The sequence below is a fragment of the Terrapene carolina genome, unplaced genomic scaffold (assembly GCF_002925995.2).
Source record: "Terrapene carolina triunguis isolate 2854851 unplaced genomic scaffold, T_m_triunguis-2.0 Scaffold88, whole genome shotgun sequence".
NCBI classification, from domain to species: Eukaryota; Metazoa; Chordata; order Testudines; family Emydidae; genus Terrapene; species Terrapene triunguis.
This window is the reverse complement of record NW_020664439.1, coordinates 16,617,719-16,640,537: the sequence shown is the minus strand read 5'-3', so window position 1 is coordinate 16,640,537 and position 22,819 is coordinate 16,617,719. Positions and strand designations below refer to the sequence as shown.

The 22,819-nt window shown below is 46.0% G+C and overlaps 1 protein-coding gene across 1 annotated transcript in view; it reads left to right on the top strand.

Annotated features, from left to right (window-relative positions):
• SPHKAP (SPHK1 interactor, AKAP domain containing) overlaps window positions 1–22,819 on the top strand; it is a 122,249-nt gene that overhangs the window by 31,107 nt on the left and 68,323 nt on the right. Inside the window, exon 2 of the mRNA XM_024195211.1 lies at window positions 6,696–6,798. Within this exon, the coding sequence (XP_024050979.1) occupies window positions 6,696–6,798 (103 nt within the window). The remainder of the gene's footprint in view (window positions 1–6,695; window positions 6,799–22,819) is intronic.

Sequence of the window (22,819 nt, the reverse complement as noted above, 5' to 3'; positions counted from 1 at the left end):
CTGCCCGAAGCCCAAGCGCTACCGGCTTCATGGTTTGCCGGGCAGCCTCCAGACCCTGTGCCCCCGGCTGGGCGCTTCCCCTCCCGGGCTCCAGCTGCGCTGGGCAAGCACCGGCCGGGGGCGCAGGGTCTGGGGGCTGCCCGGCAAACAGTGAAGCTGGTAGCGCTCGGGCAGCCCTTTCCCCGTGGCTGGGAGTGGGAGGGAGGAGGGGGCGGAGTTAGGGCGGGGAATGGGCGGAGTTGGGGCAGGGAAGGGGGTGGGGAAATGGGCGGGGCCAGGGCCCATGGAGGGTCCTCTTTTTTTATTTAATAGATATGGTAACCCTAAGTACCATGAGAATCTCAGCTTTCATTAAACAAATTCTAGCCCTCATGCTTGCAGAGAAAAAAGCTTGGAAAATGTGACAAGCGTACCCTACTGGGTCAAAGCAAAAGGCAAACAAAAGAAATCATAAAATTGTTTAGAGTCTCCTGACTTAAGCCAAACCTATGATTTTTGAATGCTTGGGATTGACAATACTGCGAGTGTCCAAACAAACCCAACCTTTTAGCCCCTTTTGTGGGCTCAGTATTCTTTCTTCAGCCCTCCTGCACCACCTTTTTAGATGGCTCCATAGGATGGCCCATGCCCCCCTTCTGTTGAAAATCCCAGGATTGAAACCTTAAGTTGTGGGCAGCTCTCTGCACTAAACCCATGGCCATTGTGCTCAGTATCCTACAATGCCTGCTACTCTTGCTCCTTTCTTGGCTTCTTCCTCACACAGCCTTTCCTAGGTTCCTTGTCCAGCTCCCTCTTAACAGGGAACCACTTTTGATATTTCCACTGATCCCAGAAAGCTTCCCAGCACAGTACTGCTCCTACCAGCTATCCCTTATGTTGAGACATGGTTGCCTCGTATTTCCCAGCAGGCCTGCTCTCAGGCACCCCCTCTTGGGCATATGATTCCAGTGCAGGAGGAGAGAAACCATACACATGTTAGAGCTAAGATTTGAACCGCTTAACAACCCAGCTCATCCTGTGACCGAGTGCAACAGGCCCTGGTTTAAATCCTGCACAGGATGTCATTTAAAGGTGCCATAATTTTCAAGGCCTCAGTTAAACTCTCAAGTGCCACATTGATGAGCACAGTATGAGAGTGGGAATGGAATAGAAAGGCCAACTGGGGTAATGTGACTGTGCTGCTGCAGAAGAACCTTTTAGAACCCTTTTGGATCCCACTGCTGAAGAACTGAGAAGGGCAGACAAGCTACGCATGCCCCAGAAGATTTTTCCTGGAAAGACATAGGTCTGTCCTGCTGGCTTTGCCACAGAATTAAGGTGGGAGAGCTGAAGAGCCTGAGGAGGGTGTCAGCGATCTGCTTCCTTAAGACATCAGATGTGTGTTGGGATATAAAGCCCACAAGGGAGCCCATAGGATTAAAAGAAGAACCAAAAAAAAAAAAAAAAAAGCTCAGAATTTTGAGGGATGAGGAGATCTTACAGAAGAGGTGGGGTAGTCTCAATCTGACCTCATATTGAAAGAAAGATTTGTGAACCTCAGGAAACAGAGGCGGAGTTTCAGCAAAATCTGAACTCTTGCACGTTTTACTTACTTTGATTTCATTACTCTTTTCAGCTCTAGATCTTTTTTGACATGGGATGCCCTAACCTGAAGCAGCTTACTGAAAATGAGCCCTCACATGTGCATGTGCTAATGTGCACCTGCTTCACATGCACACTGCACTGAAGGTGCACACATGGCTAAATGGGGGCCAAATACTGTAGCCAATGTGGGGATGTGAACTGTGCATCTAGTAGTGCATGGACAAAGTTAGTCATCATTCTTTTCCTTATGCAAAATGCACGTTCACAAATTTACTGAAAACTAGGCATTGGAATCCTGTGAAGTTTTTGCCAAACCTTCTTTGTTGTAGCTGCCATGTTTGATCACACTTTAAATAAGTCAATCCCCCTTTCCAGCAACGGACCAATCCAGATGAGTGATTCAGTAGAGTTACTTATACCTAGGGCCCTACCAAATTCAGGACCATGAAAAATGCATCATGGACTGTGAAATCTGGTCTTGTGTGTACTTTTACCCTACACTATACAGATTTCACCAGCGTTTCTCAAACTGGGAGTCCTGACACAAAAGGATCACAGGGGGGCGGGGTGGGGAGGGGAGGTAGCAAAGTTATTGTAAGGGGTTCGTGGTATTGCCACCCTTTTGTGCTGCCTTCAGAGCTGGGTGGCTGGACAGCGGCAGTTGCTGGCCAGGCGCCCAGCTCTGAAGGCAGTGCCCCACCAGTAGCAGTGCAGAAGTAAGGGTGGCAATACCATACCATGCCACCTTCTGCACTGCTGCCTTCAGACCTGGGCAGCCAGAGAGTGGCAGCTGCTGGGCCAGAAAGGGCCCAGCTCTGCAGGTAGCAGAGCAGAAGTAAGGGTTGCAATACCATACCATGCCACCCTTACTTCTGTGCTGCTGCTGGCTGTGGTGCTGCCTTCAGAGCTGGGCTCCTGGCCAGCAGCCACTGCTCTCCAGGCACCCAATTCTGAAGGCAGCACTGCTGCCAGTAGTAGCACAGAAGTAAGGGTGGTGATACCGGGACCTCCCCTACAATAGTCTTGCAACCCCTTATACTGCCTCTTGAGTCAGGACCCCTAGTTACAACGTCATCAAGTTTCATATTTCAATAGCTGAAATTATGAAATTTTCACAGTCATAAGATTTTAAAAATTGTAATTGACCAAAATGGAGCATGAATTTGGTAGGGCCCTACTTATGCCTAACACTTACACAACTTTAGAATCGAGCTGCATGCCATATACAACATAGGAGTAAGTGTTCTGCTCTAATACCTCTGGAGACCAAGAACATAGACTCTTCAACACTTTCAGCTTCATGTTCGTTCTCAAGTACTCCCACGTATACTGTCAGATGTCTTCTAAAATCACTGCTATGCTGTCCCATGTGCACAAAGTAGCCAGTCTTACAAGATTCACAGCTATAAGCTTCTGAGTGTCTGACATTAGAATTTAGCTCTTATCAGTCTCCAGTGACCTCAATGACAAGTGCTCCAAGTCATTGAACTTCAGTCTGTGGTGTAGCCTGTTCTGTTTGATATAATTCATAACACACAGTGGCATTCTATTTCACTCAACACAGCTCCAGCAAGCCTTTCCATATTTGTACATGAAGATATTTTCCCTTTCACTTTAACCCTGTTTTCTTCTGGAAAATGTTGGAGATCTTTTGCCTTATGTGGTTGAAAAGACTGGTGTTGTGTACTATATATGACTATGACCTGATCATATATTCAAAAGGGAACAGATTTGTTAGTATGCCATAAATATAACTCCAGGATTAGTTTTCCACCTATACATTTTACAAATGGAGAAGTAGAACATCAAGACCAATAAACTCTTTGGTTTCTGGTCACGTTAATTGTTGATTTTTAGACTCCTAACATGAACCCACCACAATGTGCCTGATTACATGTAGAACATACATAACAGATGATACCAGTGCATCAGCTCCCTCTAGTGTTAAGCTGTACATAAGCCCCACAGTTATCTCCTCAGTTAAAAAGGTGAGCATATAGATGCTCTTGCACTCATACCTGAAGTTCAGACTTTGACTTGAACCTTAGTTCTAGACTGTGAAAATGGCACATAGCCTATAATAAGGGGCAATAGCTGCAAACATACTAGATAAATCCTGATCTTAATCCTCAATTTAAGAGTAGAGACCAATTTACCTGCACAAATATGCCCATATATACATGCATAGAAAACCTGGTTTAGTAAAGTCTTTTATCTAAACTTCACCCCAAAATTCTTTACAGAACTAAAGAATGAGGTTGTACAGTTAAATTAAGAATAAAGAAATTAAAATAGCATTAAATGCACATTCTTTATCCATTTGAAGAATTGGAGAAAGTCATATCCACATACATTTGGTTTGCCAACAATAGGACATGAGATGTAAAATGGAAAGTCAAAATGAACATTGTACAAGTATGGTACAAGTGTGGCTTTAATTAACCATTATTTGGGCCTGAGATAGTGATCAGAATCTCACTGATTTAACTAACAAAACTGAGAAGCCAGAGTGACGCCACTGACTTTAATGGGGATCCACAGGTGTAAAACTGGAGTAAGATCAGAATCCACCCCATACTTTGTCTTGAGTTACATAGACATCCCCTATAATAATGTAATTTTTCCTTGCTAAATTCCCAGGAAGTTGACTACAGATGTTGGAGTGTTTACAGCTATTGGTCCTTTGCATAGATTAGACAGGTGAAGAAAAGGCTGAAGATTGAAAACATTAAACGGTGGTGTAAGAAGGGAAAGGGGCATTTTCCTCCAGCACACCCCAGCAAGAGCATTGTGCTCAGCACCTCCTCATGTTCTTCTCAATTTCCCAGACTACACTGGTTCAAAACATGCATCCACTTCATGAGGTCTCATTTATTAAGTCTTGCTATAGAGTGAAACTCGCTTCATTAGTCGCCCTAGTTCATATCCACTGAGTCCATATAAGAGTCCTGGTCAACTTTCTTGTCCCTGTTCAGGATGCCGCCCAGCCCCCTTCCTGGAGCTGGGATTTACTAAACAGTCACTCTGTTCCCTCCGCCAGCTGGGAGTCCCCAGCTCTCCTCCTTGGAGCTGGGTTGTAACTTATGCCAGCTGTAAGGCCTCAACTAGCTTCTCTTTCAGGTAGTCCCTTCTCCCCAGATAGTCCTCAGTGGGTTCAGCAGACAGCCTTCTCCTGCAGGTGACTGCCCTGCTATGTGGGAGGAGGCAGCATATCCGCTAGTTCTCTTCTCCCAGCTCATCCACAATTGCTCGGGTGAGAGGGGAAGCCTTGTCCTGTCCACTATGCAAGGCTCCTGGTCCAGTCCCTTAAAGAAACAGTAACCGACTTTCTCCCAAACACTACTTATTCCCAGGACCACTTCCTCTCCAAAAGTACCTCTTATTTCTTAAGTGTTTGTGTACATCAGAGCCTCCCAAAAATCTTAAAGGGCCATGCCACGTGATGAGGGGTGGGCTCCCCCCACGCACCACTATCCTTAAGTAGTCAGTCTTCCCCATCACAGGTGTAGTGATCATGCATGTCAGGTAAACCTAGCTCTTTAAGGATATTTGTGCCTTTACTGCATCTCTATTAATGCACTGTACTTTCATGCAATAAATACATTTATTAAAAGTTACTTTAGCCTTAAATTTTCCTAATTAGCTATTTTAAATTCACTGTATTTAGACAATACATTTTTTATTAATTATGGATCAGCTTCTGATATCCTTACACTAACTGAGTAGGTCCAGGACCTCACTCAACAAATAGTCCTACTGACTGCACGTCCCTATTTGCAGAATAAGTTACCTGTACTTACTCACACTGAGTAGCAGCAGCATCTGGCCCTACATAATATAAAGTAAAACATGTAAATATTATTCTGAGAAAACAAACTCAGGACTCTCTTTAACCTATGAGATAGTGCAAATCCTACATTTGTGTGGCACACCATTTGACTGTGCCTTGACTTAGTTCAGAGTTTTGGATGTGTAAGGAATGCAGGATCAAGTTCTCTATTTTGAAGATTTTCTATATTTTATATGGGATAAACTTTCAGCTTGCTTCTCAGGAAATTGGATGCACAGCTCTTAAAGGGTACTGAGAACTGTGCTGAATTCACTAGGCAATAATCTAAGTGTCATATGTTTTCAGGTTAAGTTTATAATTAATACTGAAATAATGATAATTTAGGGCCTAGTTCTGCAAACACACACTTATAACCAGGTGGAATGGGACACTTAATAGAAGGTGTAATGCTTACTATGGCGAGTAAGGTTTGCAGGAATGGACCCTTGGTGCTGTATGATCTTTAGGGACTCTGAAGTCATGCATAAAGAGAGAGGCAGGCTTATTTAACTGAATTTACCTTGCTATAATTTGATTATGAATTATTTAGTTAGCAGTCTTTGTTCTACAAGAAATAATTAAGCTAATCCAAAAGCAATGCTTTAGGATTGGTATCAGCTGCATGTATAAATACTGTGACTGGAAGTCTGATTTGCATGACTTCACAAGAGGAAGATGCAGATGTGAAGAATAAGTACAATTCAGCTGCACGCACACAACATGCAATATAGAGTATGTGTGCATTATCTTAGTCTGCAATTATAAAGCTACTGTACCTGGGCTTTTGAGTTCAGTCACTCCCACTGTTTTCTTTTTGCTTTAATGACTGTTATTCAACTCACGTCTCAGATCCCAGGCAGGTAATAGTGAGGATGAAGTATAGTATGAATTTTCTTTTATACTAGTGTCTACCAAGCTCAATTAACATAGTGAGGATGCCATTTACTGCTCACGACTGGTTACTTAAGAAAAGATGCTAGCACCACATTTTAGTATATTATTAAAGACAGGCACGTAAGTAGGTCCAGCTAAGTGCTATATTCTAGTCCTTAAAAGGCAGCAGTCTGCTATTTTGTATTCATTATAGGATAGTCCTCCAAAAATGGGAAAATTGGGGTAATCAACAGAATGGTAACATCTGCCAGGGAAAGTGCAGAGAGGTTGGTGCAATTTGAGTTAAGATGCATTTCTTTAAATTGAGCTGTATTTTTGGCATCGTTTCATGTATTTATGTAGATGAGTCATTGGAAGGATTTTTGTTGTTGTTGTTCTCTTTCTTCAGCAACTTTGAATCCCCACTGATGTATGAAGTCTCAGAGCACCAAGTCAGCGGCACAGACAGTTCAGAAAGCAGTTTGGGGAGCTCTGTCACAGCATGTAAGAAGGTAACTTCTCTCTAAGCTTACTTTATTTTCCAAGGCAGATCTAACCAACAGTGAAGCTCTGCTTTAACTCGTGCCTTAATGGGGATTATAAAAATCAATTGATGCACAAAACAAAGTCAATGATATGGAAACATTAATATTAAAATCTGAATGGTCTGGGTATTTTGCAGTTTTATTTGGTTAGACTATGTTTGCCAATGATTTGACAATACATGTTAAGTGTAGCAGTGATCACTTTCATAGGCAGTTTTCCACTTTTCCCTTCTTACCAAAGCAGTAGACAGTGTGTGAACAGTCCCAGAACTGTGTTATAATAGGTTGTCAGGTTCTAGGACCTTGCATAGAGGTCCAGAGCTCTTCTGCCTATTCTGGTGTCTGACTTAGTTGGACTTTATCAGTCCAAGATCATAAAAGAGTAAGTGTTATTTTGAGGCAAATGGGACACGGCAGACAACTTTAGGAACCGCTAAGGTCAGGGGAAAACTTAGACTGAGGTTTATGTTTAATTATATAAGTTAAGGGTAAGTTTGGACTAGAACAGTGTGCGTGTGCACACCTATTAGGAGCAAGGCAGGACAAACATTTATATGTACACTTATTTCACTGTGACTGAGAATATGCCGCTAAAGAACTTCAAACCTTAGTAGCATACATTCCGTGTCCTACAGGGCCAGGTTGTGGCGGTCTCTTGTGTAGGAGCAGAAAAGGGGGAGAACTAGCAGAACCTTTGAAGAGGTGCGGGAGAGGGAGGGTCACAGCTCTGCTCCCATTTTGCAACAGGCAGGAGTGCTCTGGGAAGCTCTACGAGAAACTGTGCTAAGCAGAGGCACAATATTAGAGCCAGTCAGTCAAAAAAAAAAAAAAAAAAAATAAATAATTTTTTATTTTTCCCCCACAGGAATTTTTTTTTTTTTTAAAATGAACCCCCACCTCAAAAAGGTCACTTTTTTTTTTTGGAAAAACCAAAAACTATTATAATTTTTGACCCCAAACTGAAATTTACTGAAAAAATTTCATTTGTCAAATTCTATTTTGGTCAAAAAGCTCAACTAGCCCTACCCCCTAGCCATTGCTTTCACTGGGGAAGTTCTAGCTCACTTCAGCTGGAGGCAGTAGCTAAAAGCCACACTTAAGAGTGAACTGAAATGTTTTGTTTATTCAGGAGAGTGCTTATTTGCTTTAAAGAAAAGAAAAGGACACATAACTGGAACCTGACAGGTACTCCCTATATTTCTCCTCATTTCAATGAAAATATTAAGAGAAAAATGTTCAGTGACATTGGTCCCCCATGATTCTCTATTTACTCCTGCCAGAGGCAGCTGCTTCATATCAGGTTGTGGCACGCTGGCAGGTTAGTGAGAGGAAGATCATGTAGCCAATTGTACCTATACAGAAGACTTCACCCTTGGGGTGGGTCAACCTGGCACCTTTACAAACACCAGGCTAACTTTAAAAGAGTTTTAAAGGAGGACACCACACCAGTAACTCAGAGCTGTTCCAGCTGCCTGGACCCTTACAGTTAAGATTTTAATAGTAAAATATGAGAATCAACTTCTAATACATCTGTACAATCAAAATCAAGCAGTTCACTTCTGCATTTTGCCAACAGCAGAACATTTTGGGCACATTTGAGGAATTGTTACAGGATACTTTAACATTCTTTCTGTATGCTTTTAGCCACACAAAAACATCAGCTCAGTCTACCATCTTCTCTTTTATATTATGTTTGTTAAAAGTTAGTTTAATTAAGACTTATAATTGCTATTGGATTAGAGCCTCCTTGGTCTCCCACTGGCAGGGAATGATTTAAGCATTCCAGCTGATTCACTTGCAAGTTTGAAGAGCTATTTCTATCATGTACAGCTACTGTTAGGCAGCATCTCTCATGCTGCCTATTACTTCACAGACCAATCTGAATGAATGCAAGAGATGTGCCCCTTGATGTCTCATCTTATTCTGCATGTACCTCTTTCATATCTTTTTGAAAAGTGGTAATTAACCAAAGCAATTAAGATGATTACAAACAAGACATCTGCATGTTTATGCCTAGAGCAGAACCTCAATGTTGTATCTATTGTAGATAGATTTACTATATATTAAATATCTCAGAGAGCAGGAAACTGTTAACTTCACACAAATTCAGTGTTTCTTCCTTTGGGAAGGAGTGACTTCCATGCCACATTGTGCTAAAAGGTGATTTAGTTCATTGATTCACCACACACTGAGTAATGCTGACAGTTAAGTCTGGTTGCAAGTGGAAAACTTTTTTTACAACCAAGAATTACTGCTGATTTCACATTTAATGCATGATGCAGATTCATCCTGAATTATTTAAAGTATGATTTCCACTGAGCACCTAATATACAACAGTGTGGTGCACGCAGCTATTACACATAAGTATGCTGTATGAATCAAATTCTGCTTCCAGTTACACAATTTTAAGTCTAAAGTAACTTCACGGACCTCAGCAAAATATTATTATGGATGTACGTCAGAGGAACTTGAGCAAAATTTGGTTCAATATGTAATTATTCTAAGTATGAAGAAGTCTACAAGATTTTAGAGAAGGGAGAACCTATTTTGAAATGGACAGTATAGAATGTACTGAATGACTGGTAACATTGTACAAGTTCACATTACTCATTACAGGTGTGTAAGTTTGCTATATTGCAACTAAATGTACTTTGCAACAGATATAATGAATTGGTGCTTCTTCACAAACATATATTCAAATACACTGCTGGAGCTATCAGTTTGAGAAGCAGATGTGTCCAAATTACATTTGAAAAACTAACTAGTGCCATGTAGGATCTGATCCTGCAAATTAATACACGAGTGGCTGAGATTCTTTATCCTCACAGCCACATGTTCGCAGGGAGAAGATTATATCCTCAAAAATTAGATAAGATTCTAGTAAATATAAGAGATTTTGACCCTATATTGTCAGCATAGAGATAATTATCTTGGGACATTGACATCCTAGGACAAACCTGCGATAATTCCTTGCAAATGAAGGGAAAGTGGCCTTTCCAATAGAGGTCATCACATGATGTTAACTTCTAGTTATCAATAAGTCCAACTGTTCATGCATTTTCTCTCTCTACATAGTGTGTATGTAGATATGTACTATTTACCGTTAGTCAACATTACCCTTCGATACCACACAATGGCCCAGATTATCCCTTTGCACAGAAAAAACAATAGGAGGGGGGTTCTGAGTGAGAAGATATCCACAAGGATTCTGTTGCCAAGATTCCCCCATATTGTTCTTATGTGGCATAGTTTGCCCCAACCCCAAGGAAGGGTCTCTAGCAACTTCCATGATTCCCCGCCCCCCCAGACTGGCATCTTCTCCTACTCCCACATCACTCAGATCTGTGGGAGTCTCAGGGTATCTGCATAGAGGCCCCCTGTGCCTCCACATCAACTCTGACCCCCTAGTTCCTTCATCTCCTTGGAAGAGATAACATAGCCCCAGACTCCACTCTCTTTGCTACTAATTTCCATAGGTTGCAGAGGGGACGATGGGCCCACTCCTTCCCCTAGCCTGCCCAGTCTCCACCCCTTTCCTCAACATTGACTCTGGAAAAGCTTCCAGAGTGCCTGGACCAACAGGGGATGCCATAAAAAATGGCAGAGACCCCTTCCATGTAGAACAGGGAACATCCAGGCATGGATTTGGAGTGGGAGGGGAGAAACAGGATGAACTGAGCTTGTGGTACTTCAGACCACATGGTTATTTTTGATGGAGAAACTATTAACATTCTCACTTTTTAATGGCAAAATCCCCCCCCCACACACACACACACACACACACACACACACACACATTTGAACCAAACTACCCATTCATTAAATGATAAAATCACAACACTAAGGCCTGGTCTACACTACGAGTTTAGGTCGACTTTAGCCGCGTTAAATCGACTTAAGCCTGGACACGTTTACACTACGAAGCCCTTTCTGTCGACTTAAAGGGCCCTTTAAACCGGTTTCCTAACACCACCTCGACAAGGGGATTAGCGATAAAATCGGCCTTAGGGGGTCGGAATTGGGTTAGTGTGGACGGAATTCGACATTACTGGCCTCCGGGAGCTATCCCACAGTGCTTCATTGTGACCGCTCTGGACAGCACTCTCATCTCAGATGCACTGGCCAGGTAGACAGGAAAAGCCCCGCGAACGTTTGAATTTCATTTCCTGTTTGCTCAGCGTGGAGAGCACAGGTGACCATGCAGAGCCCATCAGCACAGGTAACCATGATGGAGTCCCACCAGTCCCAGTCCCAGGATCGCAGAAGAGCTCCAGCCTGGACCGAACGGGAGGTACAGGATCTGATCGCCATCTGGGGAGATGAAGCAGTGCTCGCCGAACTCCGAAACAGTAAAAGAAACGGCAAAACATTAGAAAAGATCTCCAAGGCCATGAAGGACAGAGGCCATAACAGGGACGCGCGGCAGTGCCGCGTGAAAATTAAGGAGCTAAGGCAAGCCTACCACAAAGTCAGAGACGCAAACGGAAGGTCCGGGGCAGAGCCGCAAACATGCCGCTACTACGCGGAGCTGCATGCCATTCTAGGGCGTGCAGCCACCACTAGCCCAAGCGTGTTCTATGAGTCCCTCTCTGCAAACGGGGAAGCGGGTTCGGCGGACGAGGAAGATGAGGATGGAGAGAACATAGATAGCTCACAGCAGCAAGGAAGCGGAGAAACCAGTTACCCCAACAGCCAGGATATGTTTGTCACCCTGGACCTGGAAACAGTAACCCCCGAACTGACCCAAGACCCTGAGGGCACACAGGGGACCTCTGGTGAGTGTACATTTGCAAAAATTACACATGGTTTAAAAACAAGCGTGTTTAATGATTAATGATTAATTTGCCCTGGCAATCGCGGCCAGTACAGCTACTGGAAAAGTCTGTTAACGTGTATGGGGATGGAGCGGAAATCCTCCAGGGACATCTCCAGAAAGCTCTCCTTCATGTACTCCCAAAGCCTTTGCAAAAGGTTTCTGGGGAGGGCTGCCTTATCCCGTCCGCCATGGTAGGACACTTTACCACGCCAGGCCAGTAGCACGTAGTCTGGAATCATTGCATAACAAAGCATGGCAGCGTATGGTCCCGGTGTTTGCTGGCATGCAGACAACATCCATTCCTTATCTCTCTTTGTTATCCTCAGGAGAGTGATATCATTCACGGTCACCTGGTTAAAATGGGGCAATTTTATTAAGGGGACATTCAGAGGTGCCCCTTCCTGCTCTGCTGAACAGAAATATTCCCCGCTGTTAACCACGCGGTGGGGGGGAGGGTTGAAGTGACCATCCCAGAGAATTGGGTGTGTGGGGGAGGGGAGTTAGTTGGGTTTGTGCTGCATGTTAAACCTGAAATCGCAGCCCCTCCTTTTACATTGCAAACCCATTTTAAATGGCACGGGTGCTTGGTATGGGAAATGAGGGCAGAACTGTTTGAAACCATCCCCACATGTTAAGAAGGTTAAAAAAGCCCAAAGACTATATGTCTTACCATGGCTGCCTGCAAGCTGAAATCTGTGTCCTGGCACTGCGTGAGTGATCTCTCACACCAAACCAGGAGACTCTCAATATAAGAGGAAAAATGCGACCTTGTAACGAAAGCACATGTGCTGTGTGATGTTGTGAACAGCAAAATCTAACGTGAAAGAGTCTACCCATTGTTCTCTAAAATGTATCTTTTTTAACAACCTCTCCCTTCTCCACCAGCTGCAAATCTTACTCCTTCGCAGAGGCTAGTGAATATTCGAAGAAGGAAGCGAAGGACGCGTGACGAAATGTTTACTGAACTTCAGACTGCCTCCCACGCTGACAGAGCACAGCTGAATGCGTGGAGGCAGTCAATGACTGATTTTAAAAAAGCCCAATATGAGCGAGAGGAGAGGTGGCGTGCTGAATCGCGGGCTGAAGAGGAGAAGTTGCGTGCTGAAACGCGGGCTGAAGAGGAGAGGTGGCGTCAACTTGTAATCAGAAAGCAAGAGTCGATGCTCCGGCTGCTGGAGCATCAAAGTGATATGCTCCTGCGTATGGTTGAGCTGCAGGAAAGGCAGCAGGAGCAGAGAACGCCGCTACAGCCCCTCTGTAACCAGCAGCCCTCCTCCCCAAGTCCCATTGCCTCCTCACCCAGACGCCCAAGAACACGGTGGGGGGGCCTTCGGCCACCCACTCACTCCACCCTAGATGATTTCCATAGCAATAAGTTTTAAAGTTTTAAATTGGAGTGTGTCCTTTTCCTTCCCTCCTCCCCCACCCATCCGGGGCTACCTTTCCAATTATCCCCCTAGTTGTGTGCTGAATTAATAAAGAATGCATGAATGTGAAGCAACAATGACTTTATTGCCTCTGCAAGTGGTGCTCGAAGGGGGGAGGGTAGTAGGGGAGGGTGGGGTGGTTGGTTTGCAGGGAAGTAGAGTTAACAGGGTGGTGGGGGAGGGGCAGAGGGTTCATCAAGGAGCAACAAACAGAAGTTTCACTCCGTAGCCTGGCCAGTCACAAAACTGGTTTTCAACGCTTCTCTGATGCGCACCGCGCCCTGCTGTGCTCCTCTAACCGCCCTGGTGTCTGGCTGCGCGTAATCAGCGGCCAGGCGATTTGCCTCAACCTCCCACCCCGCCATAAATGTCTCCCCCTTACTTTCACAGATATTGTGGAGCGCACAGCAAGCAGCAATAACAATGGGGAGATTCTTTTCGCTAAGGTCTGAGCGAGTCAGTAAGCTGCGCCAGCGCGCTTTTAAACGGCCAAATGCACATTCCACCACCATTCGGCACTTGCTCAGCCTGTAGTTGAACAGGTCCTGACTACTGTCCAGGCTGCCTGTGTACGGCTTCATGAGCCATGGCATTAAGGGGTAGGCTGGGTCCCCAAGGATCACGATAGGCATTTCAACATCCCCAATGGTTATTTTCTGGTCCGGGAAGAAAGTCCCTTCCTCCAGCTTTCGAAACAGAAGAGACTGCCTGAAGACGCGAGCATCATGTACCCTTCCCGGCCAGCCCACGTTGATGTCGGTGAAACGTCCCTTGTGATCCACCAGGGCTTGCAGCAGCATTGAAAAGTACCCCTTGCGGTTTATGTAGTCGGCGGCTTGGTGCGCCGGTGCCAAGATAGGGATATGGGTTCCGTCTATGGCCCCACCACAGTTTGGGAATCCCATTGCAGCAAAGCCATCCACTATGGTCTGCACGTTTCCCAGAGTCACTACCCTTGATATCACCAGGTCTCTCATTGCCCTGGCAACTTGGATCACAGCAGCCCCCACAGTAGATTTGCCCACTCCAAATTGATTCCCGACTGACCGGTAGCTGTCTGGCGTTGCAAGCTTCCACAGGGCTATCGCCACTCGCTTCTCCACTGTGAGGGCTGCTCTCATCCTGGTATTCTGGCGCTTCAGGGCAGGGGAAAGCAAGTCACAAAGTTCCATGAAAGTGCTCTTACGCATGCGAAAGTTTCGCAGCCACTGGGCATCGTCCCAGACCTGCAACACGATGCGGTCCCACCACTCTGTGCTTGTTTCCCGGGCCCAGAATCGGCGGTCCACGGCATGAACCTGCCCCAGTAACACCAAGATTTCCACATTGCTGGGGCCTGTGCCTTGTGAGAGGTCCATGTCAATTTCCTCATCACTATCGTCGCCGCGCTGCAATCGCCTCCTCCTCAGCTGGTCCTGGTTTGGCTTTGGCATGTCCAGGAGGCTCTGCATGTTTTCCAGGACAATGCGCGTGGTGTTCATAGTGCTCAGAATTGCCGCGGTGATCTGAGCGGGCTCCATGATCCCAGTGCTGGCTATGGCGTCTGGTCTGAAAAAAGGCGCGAAAGTAGTATCTGACGGACCAGGGGAAGAAGGGAGGGAGGGAGAGAGGGAGGGAGGGGCGAGTGACACCGCGTACAGGTACAGGGAATGAAAATCAAGAAAGGTGGCTTTGCATCAGGGAGAAACACAAACAACTGTCACACAGAATGCCCCCCCCCCCCAAAGATTGAACTCAAAAGCCTGGGTTTAGCAGGAGGGAGGGGGGAAGCAAATGAATGGAGAATAAATCTATTTTTTACATCTTAAGACGACGGCGCAGCATGACTGATAGCCCTTGGCATTTTCTGGGTGCTTGGCAGCAAATACTGGGCGCTTGGCAGTAAGCCTTCAGGTCTATTGCACCATCTGATACCCACTGCAGTACGACAACGATGGATACCAATCGTAATATGCTATCTACTGCCCAAAAGGCAAGGGGTTGCTGCTGTGTAGCAATCTAGCCCCACGTCTGCCAGCCCCATGTCTGCCAGCACCCAGATCGCCATCGGCCTCTTCTGGGTGCTTAGCAGACAATACTGGGCACTTGGCAGAAAATAGCATACTACGACTGATAACCATCATTGTCTGCCCGGGTGCCCATGATTGACAGCCGCTGCAGTACGACGACGACGGATACCAGTCGTAATAAACCATCTTCTACCAAAAGGCAAGGGGCTGGTGCAATGCAGCACCACGGCTGCCAGCCCCACAGCTGCCTGCACCCAGATCGCCAATGAAGGCTACCAGTCATGCTGCACCGTCTACCGCCAAAAGGCAGTAAGCTGCTGCTGCTGTTTAGCAATGCAGTCCCACGTTTGCCGGCACCCGGAAGAGATATGGTGACGGTAAGCTGAGCTGAGCGGGCTCAATGCTTGGCGTGGTATGTTGTCTGCACAGGTAACCCAGGTAAAAAGGCGCGAATCTATTGTCTGCCGTTGCTGTGACGGCGGGGGAGGGGCCTGACGCAATGTACCCAGAACCCCTCGCGGCACTGCTTTGCATCATCCGGGCATTGCGATCTCAACCCATTATTCCAATAGGCGTGGTGATCATAGTGCTCATAATTGCCGCGGTGATCTGAGCGGGCTCCATGATCCCAGTGCTGGCTATGGCGTCTGGTCTGAAAAAAGGCGAGACATCACAGTCTATATGTATTATGTGTGCTGCCAACCCTGACATAACAACATCCTCCCCATACTCTGTATGTTCCCCCAATGACCGACAACTGACTCCTCAAATCTTTTGTACCGTTTATTTTTAAATATTCTATAATAAAATTTATATCTGACGGACCAGGGGAGGGAGAGGGGGAGGGAGGGGCGAGTGACGACATGGCGTACAGGTACAGGGAATTAAAATCAAGAAAGGTGGGTTTGCATCAGGGAGAAACACAAACAAGTGTCACACAGAATGCCCCCCCCCCAAAGATTGAACTCAAAAGCCTGGGTTTAGCAGGAGGGAGGGGGGAAGCAAATGAATGGAGAATAAATCTATTTTTTACATCTTAAGACGACGGCGCAGCATGACTGATAGCCCTTGGCATTTTCTGGGTGCTTGGCAGCAAATACTGGGCGCTTGGCAGTAAGCCTTCAGGTCTACTGCACAATATGATACCCACTGCAGTGTGACAACGATGGATACCAGTCATAATATACTATCTTCTGCCAAAAGGCAAGGGGTTGCTGCTGTGTAGCAATCTAGCCCCACGTCTGCCAGCCCCATGTCTGCCAGCACCCAGATCACCATCGGCCTCTTCTGGGTGCTTAGCAGACAATACTGGGCACTTGGCAGAAAATAGCATACTACGACTCTGCTAACGTGCAATGAGCCAGCAGGGCGCCTGGCAGAAAATAGCATACTATGACTGATAACCATCATTGTCTGCCCGGGTGCCCATGATCGACAGCCACTGCAGTACGACGACGACGGTTACCAGTCGTAATAAACCATCTTCTACCAAAAGGCAAGGGGCTGGTGCAATGCAGCCCCACGGCTGCCAGCCCCACAGCTGCCTGCACCCAGATCGCCAATGAAGGCTACCAGTCATGCTGCACCGTCTACCGCCAAAAGGCAGTAAGCTGCTGCTGCTGTTTAGCAATGCAGTCCCACGTTTGCCGGCACCCGGAAGAGATATGGTGACGGTAAGCTGAGCTGAGCGGGCTCCATGCTTGGCGTGGTATGTTGTCTGCACAGGTAACCCAGGTAAAAAGGCGCGAATCTATTGTCTGCCGTTGCTGTGACGGCGGGGGAGGGGCCTGACGCAATGTACCCAGAACCCCTCGCGGCACTGCTTTGCATCATCCGGGCATTGCGATCTCAACCCATAATTCCAATGGGCGCCGGAGGCTCCGGGAACTGTGGGATAGGTACCATAGTGCAATGCGCCGGAAGTCGACGCTAGCCTCGGTACTGTGGACGCGGTCCGCCGACTTCATGCACTTAGAGCATTTTAGGTGAGGACACACACAATCGGCTGCATACAACCGGTTTCTATAAAACCGGCTTCTATAAATCCGACCTAATTCTGTAGTGTAGACATAGCCTAAGGTCATGCATGTGTAAGGCTGACAGACCCCGGTCGTCAGCTGGGATCAAACCCGGGACCTCTGGAGCTTAATTCATGAGCCTCTATTGCCTGAGCTCAAAGACATCTTTTAGCCAAGCTGTATCAGGCTCAACAATCTCTAGCTGCCCTAGCCACCATTAAAGAGGAGCAGAGTGCTACAGCAAGCAGGCATGGGTGGCACAAAAAATAGATAGACCTTTGTACTGCTTGAGAGTGACAACAAATGAGCAGTATGCTGGCCGGATCCAAGCCATAGCAGCTATGTTGGGAGTGTACAGGGCTGGCCTTACCATGAAGCAAACGGAGGTGGCCACTTCAGGTGCCAGACGGGGGGGGGGGGGCGCACTAGGACCCAGAGTGTAGAAAATTGTGTCTGCTGCTGGTGCATATGTATTCTCTCTGCTCTAGATGCACAGATATGGTGGAGTGCTGTGCTGGAGGAAGGAGGGCACGAGACATAACAGGCAGGCAGAAGAAAAGGTGAGAGAGGAAACAAGAGAAAGCAGCAGGAGCTGCAGGGAGAGAGAGGAGGAGGAGCCTCTTATATACTCCTCTAGCACTCCCAGGAGCCTGGACTGATTAACACCAGCTTCTCAGGGAGCTTCCTGTTTCCTGCTGCTTCCCTGAACCCACTTGAGGAGAACAGGCAGTCAACTGAAGTAGTAGGAGCCACTTAGGCCCTTAAGACGCTGATATCTTCCCTCACTCAGGCCCTGCCACCAGCCTGCTTACTTGTCCCCTTCAATTGAGTGTTGAGAGGCACTATAGCTGGCACAGAACAGCAGTCATGAGTGAAAGAAGAAAACACCCCTCTGGGGCAGCATTCAGAAAAAGAAAGCAAGCAAAGGAAGCTTTTCTATTCAAGCAGGAAGGAGATCTCCTGAGATGCATAGACACAAGTGTTCACGGTGAGCCTTCCGGCCCCAGTGAGGATGTGAGTGGTGAGGAGATGCCTGATCTTCCAGTTAGTCAGAGTGCAGGTGGCCTGGCAGCTACTGCAGCATCCATATCTCCATTTCAAATGGATGTAGCCATGCACATTCCTGAAGAAAAGTGTAAATCAGAGAAGAGTGTGGTGGAGGCGCAAGAAACAGCTGCTGCTGACTTTAGTTCCTTAAGTCTAGATGATCCAGGACTGTGGACCCACTTGAGCAGTAGCCTGAGGGACTTCCTTGTACTGCATGGGCCACAGCAAGTGAAAAAACTTCATGTTCCCCAAAGACAATGAAAATAGAAGTTTCCATCCAACACATTACTGGCATGAAATCCCCAATGGTGACAAAGTGGAGAGGCCATGGCTTATGTACTCAAAAACCCAGAATGCTGCATACTGTTTTTGTTGCAAACTCTTCCAGTCTAATGTTCCAGCCACATTGGGTTCTACAGGAACAAAGGACTGGAAAAATCTGGCTAGAAATCTGGCATGCCATGAGAAGGCAGCAAATCACCAGAGAGCATTCCATAGGTGGAAAGAGCTTGAGATGAGACTAAGGTTAAAGGCCACCATAGATGATCAGCATCAAGAGAAAATTGCATCAGAGTCTCTTTACTGGCAAAATGTTCTGAAAAGGCTCATTGCCATTGTGAAAATGCTTGCTACCCAAAACCTAGCACTGCGTGGCACTTCAGATCAGCTGTGTGCGCTAAACAATGGAAACTTCCTTAAAATTATGGAGCTGATGGCAGAGTTTGATGCTGTACTCCAGGAGCATTTAAGAAGAGTCACAACCTAAGACATGTACACACACCATTACCTTGGAAAAACAATTCAAAATGAGATCATAGAGTTACTGGCAACAAAAGTCAAACAGAAGATTGTGGCAGGTCTGAAGTCAGCAAGATATTACTCTGTTATTCTGGACTGCACACCTGATATCAGCCATACGAAACAAATGACTTTAATGATGTGTTTTGTAATAACAGAACCTAGTGAAAATGTCCCTGCAATGGTGACTGTCAGAGAGCATTTTCTAGAATTTATTGATGATGATACTACAGGAGCTGGTATGACAAATGTGCTTCTTAAAAAGCTGGAAGATACGGGAATTGCGATAGCTGACATGAGAGGTCAGGGCTACGATAATTGTGCCAACATGAGAAGGAAGAACAGAGGAGAGCAGACTTGGATCCTAGAGTTAAACCCTTATGCTTTTTTTGTCCCATGCAGTTCTCATTCATTGAACTTGGTGGTCAGTGATGCAGCATCAGCTTCTAGTGAGGCTGCTGAATTTTTTAATGTAATTCAAAGCATCTATGTATTTTTCTCTGCATCAACTCATCGATGGCAAATTTTGAAGCAACATCTGGGAACATCCTCTCTGACACAAACCACTGAGTGCCACACGATGGGAAAGTCGAGTGGAGGCGATAAAGCCTATCAAACACCAGATTGGGAAGATAATAGCTACTATGGCATCATCTATCGAGGATAATGCTAGGACAGGAACTGTTTGTGGGAGAACAGTAGCAGAGGGAAATGGAATCACCAGAAACATACAGAACTTCAAATTTCTGTGTGGCTTAGTATTGTGGCATGACATACTGTTTGAAATAAATGTTATAAGCAAGAGACTCCAAGGTGTTGACCTTGATATATCTGGAGCAATGGAACAACTGGACAAAGCAAAGTCATACCTACAGTCTTACCGGTCAGATGAGGGATTTCAAAACGTTCTGAAGAGTGCACAGAGGTTGGCAGAGGAACTTCACACTGAAGCTATTTTCCCACCCATCCAAGAATACAAGAGTCACCGAAGAAGAAGACACTGATTATGAGGCACGGGATAATCCCATAAGAGACCCCCAAACAACAATTCAAAGTTGAATTCTTTAACCAGGTGCTGATTGTGCAATACAGTCAGTTGAAGAACGTTTCATGCAGCTCAAGGAACACAGCAGTATATTTGGGATGTTGTAGGATATTCCAAAACTCCTTACTATACCTGAAGATGACCTACACCAGCAATGCAGGGCACTAGAGACAGTGTTGACACATGACAACATGCACAATATTGATGTGAGTGATTAAGGTGATGAACTGAAAGCCCTTTCAAGATACATTTCAGCAGGATCAACTCCAAAGACTGTTCTGGAATATATGTGCACAAATAAGATGACCACCCTCTTTCCAAATGCTTTTGGTGCTCTGCGCATACTTCTAACACTTTCTGTAACAGTTCACCTTGGAGAAGCTGCGTTCTCCACTGGCAAGTTAATAAAAACACATCTACACTCCACAATGACACAGGAGAGGCTGGTCGGCCTTGCAACCATCTCAATAGAACATGAGCTGGCCCAGACTGTGGACCTTCAGCAGGAACCAGTTCAAATCTTTGCAACCAAGAAGGCACGGAAAGCACCACTTTTGATTATTCAAACAGATAAAAATGCCAGTGTTTACTATGCAGACAAGAAAAGTTAACTTTCAAAACGCCTGAACAGCAAATGTAAGTGTTCTTAAAATGCCTTGCTCAAAAATTTTAAGTAAGGCATTTTAAGTTGTTAGTTCTCCTTTATTGGGGTAGGTAGCAGAGCAGTACCACAAGAGGAGTAGAACAGGAAGAAGGCAGAATTGAGACCTTTCAAAGTTTTGGCCCAAGCGAGGAGGCATGGGGGCATCATTTGAGCTCCCCGCTTCAGGTGCCAAAATGTTGTGGGCCAGCCCTGGGAGCGTAGCCAGAATGCTGCTGCACCTTAGCTGTGCTCAGCTGCCAGAACAGGCCTTTGAGACCACTAATGTCAAGTATAGCTTAGAACAGCCATGAGGCTGCTGTCAACTGCACTGGGGGCTGAACTCGTCATCAGATGACTCCAGAATCCAGGAAGCAAAAAGGTAATAAATAAATAAATATATAATAAATTAATGGAGATATCCTATCTCCTAGAACTGGAAGGGACCTTGAGAGGTCATCAAGTCCAGCCCCCTGCCTTCACTAGCAGGACCAAGTACTGATTTTTGCCCCAGATCCCTAAGTGGCCCCCTCAAGGATTGAACTCAACCCTGGGTTTAGCAGGCCAATGCTCAAACCACTGAGCTATCCCTCCCCCCTAGCTTAAAGCCACCTTTGTCCACTTCCCCAGATGCAGTACCAAACAGGCTGCACCTGTGAATTGGAGGCATAGCGTTATACAACAAAACAAGAGCAAACCATTGAAACCAAAAGGAACAGCAAATCTTCTAATAGACAAAAAACAAGGAGGAAAGAATCAGATGAGAAGCATGTATGCTGAAAATGTCATTTGTAAGGGAGGCCAGCTAGCATCATGATCTGTAGCAAACGAGAAGCAACCTCAAGCCGTTTATCAGTATTTCACCCAAAACTTTATTCTGGTCAGCCTCTTCCCCTCACCCTCACAAGAGGGTGAGGGGAAGAGGCTGCCCAAATCCAAACTGCCTCACTAACAGCTGTGATCTCAGGCCTCCTCCTACAACAGGAAGGAGACAATCTTTGAGACTAGTTCTAGAAGTGGGCAAAAGCACCTGCATGTTGTACCCTTCTCTGCACTTCCAAAGCCTGGGCTAAATTCTGCGCTTAGATACATGCATACAACTCCAGTGGGAGCTATGCATATCAGAGGGCAGAATCTGGCTAAGTGAGATCATCCCACTGATGCTATTTGCTCATAGCCAGCCTGAGGAGATAGAGTCCTGAGCTTACTTTCAAACCAACCTCCCATGTGATGGTGTCTTCTTTCTACCCTGTCAGAGTTCACTCACCACTGGGTGCCTCCTTGTGGCTGCTTCTGGGGACTCTCCATTCAGGTCAGATACCTCCCTCCTCACTCTCCAGGAGTCATGGAGGTCCCTCCAGCCAGGTCACTATAGTTTTCTCCTTCGGGGGTATCAGAATCCCACTGGGTCAGCTGTCTTTATGCTGTTCTAGTCTTCTACTTCCAGGCCAGGTCCTATGCCACTATTCTGGGTTCCAGCTATTTCCCCAGACTCCTTCCCTTCTCTGGGTTTACAAGCCAAAACACCCTCCCAGGGAGTCACTGTAAACTATTCTTTGGTTTCTTGCCAGGTTCTGTAACCAAGAACAAGGCCCTTCTTCCAAAAAGCAACTACAGACTATTTTCCCTACAACCCTCTTCTGTTCTCAGCTTACTGGCTGTATACAAACTCAGCCTGCCCCTGCGCATATGGGCTTCATTTGGTTCTCCCACAGGTGCAGCCTATCAAGTTAATTGTCCTAATAACCTGCTCTGCCTTGGGGGAGGGGGGAACACCCATTACACAGCCTCATCCCCAAATTCTGTCATGAAAAGAATTATAAAAACAAACAAGTTGAATGTACTTGAATAGACTCCTTGAATAGACAATTTCAATAGACACCTGAACTATCAACTCATCCTGAGCCATCCTGTCCATACCCTCAGGCCTAACATGTGACCTTTTCAAACATTAATTCAGGAGCATTACCTACGATCAGCATGTGCTTTCACTTAAAACAGTTCCCTAAAAGGGGATGGAAGAACCATGTGGTGACCCAGTAGCAGAGGGTTGGGTATGAGTGGAGCTTTGGGTCCCCAGCTCACTTTTTTGGGTCATTAAATTAATAAATGTTGCCACAAGCCACAACTATTTTGTCAATAAAGGTGGGAAGCCACCCTTGAGGAATTTTGGGGGTGGGGGGCAGGT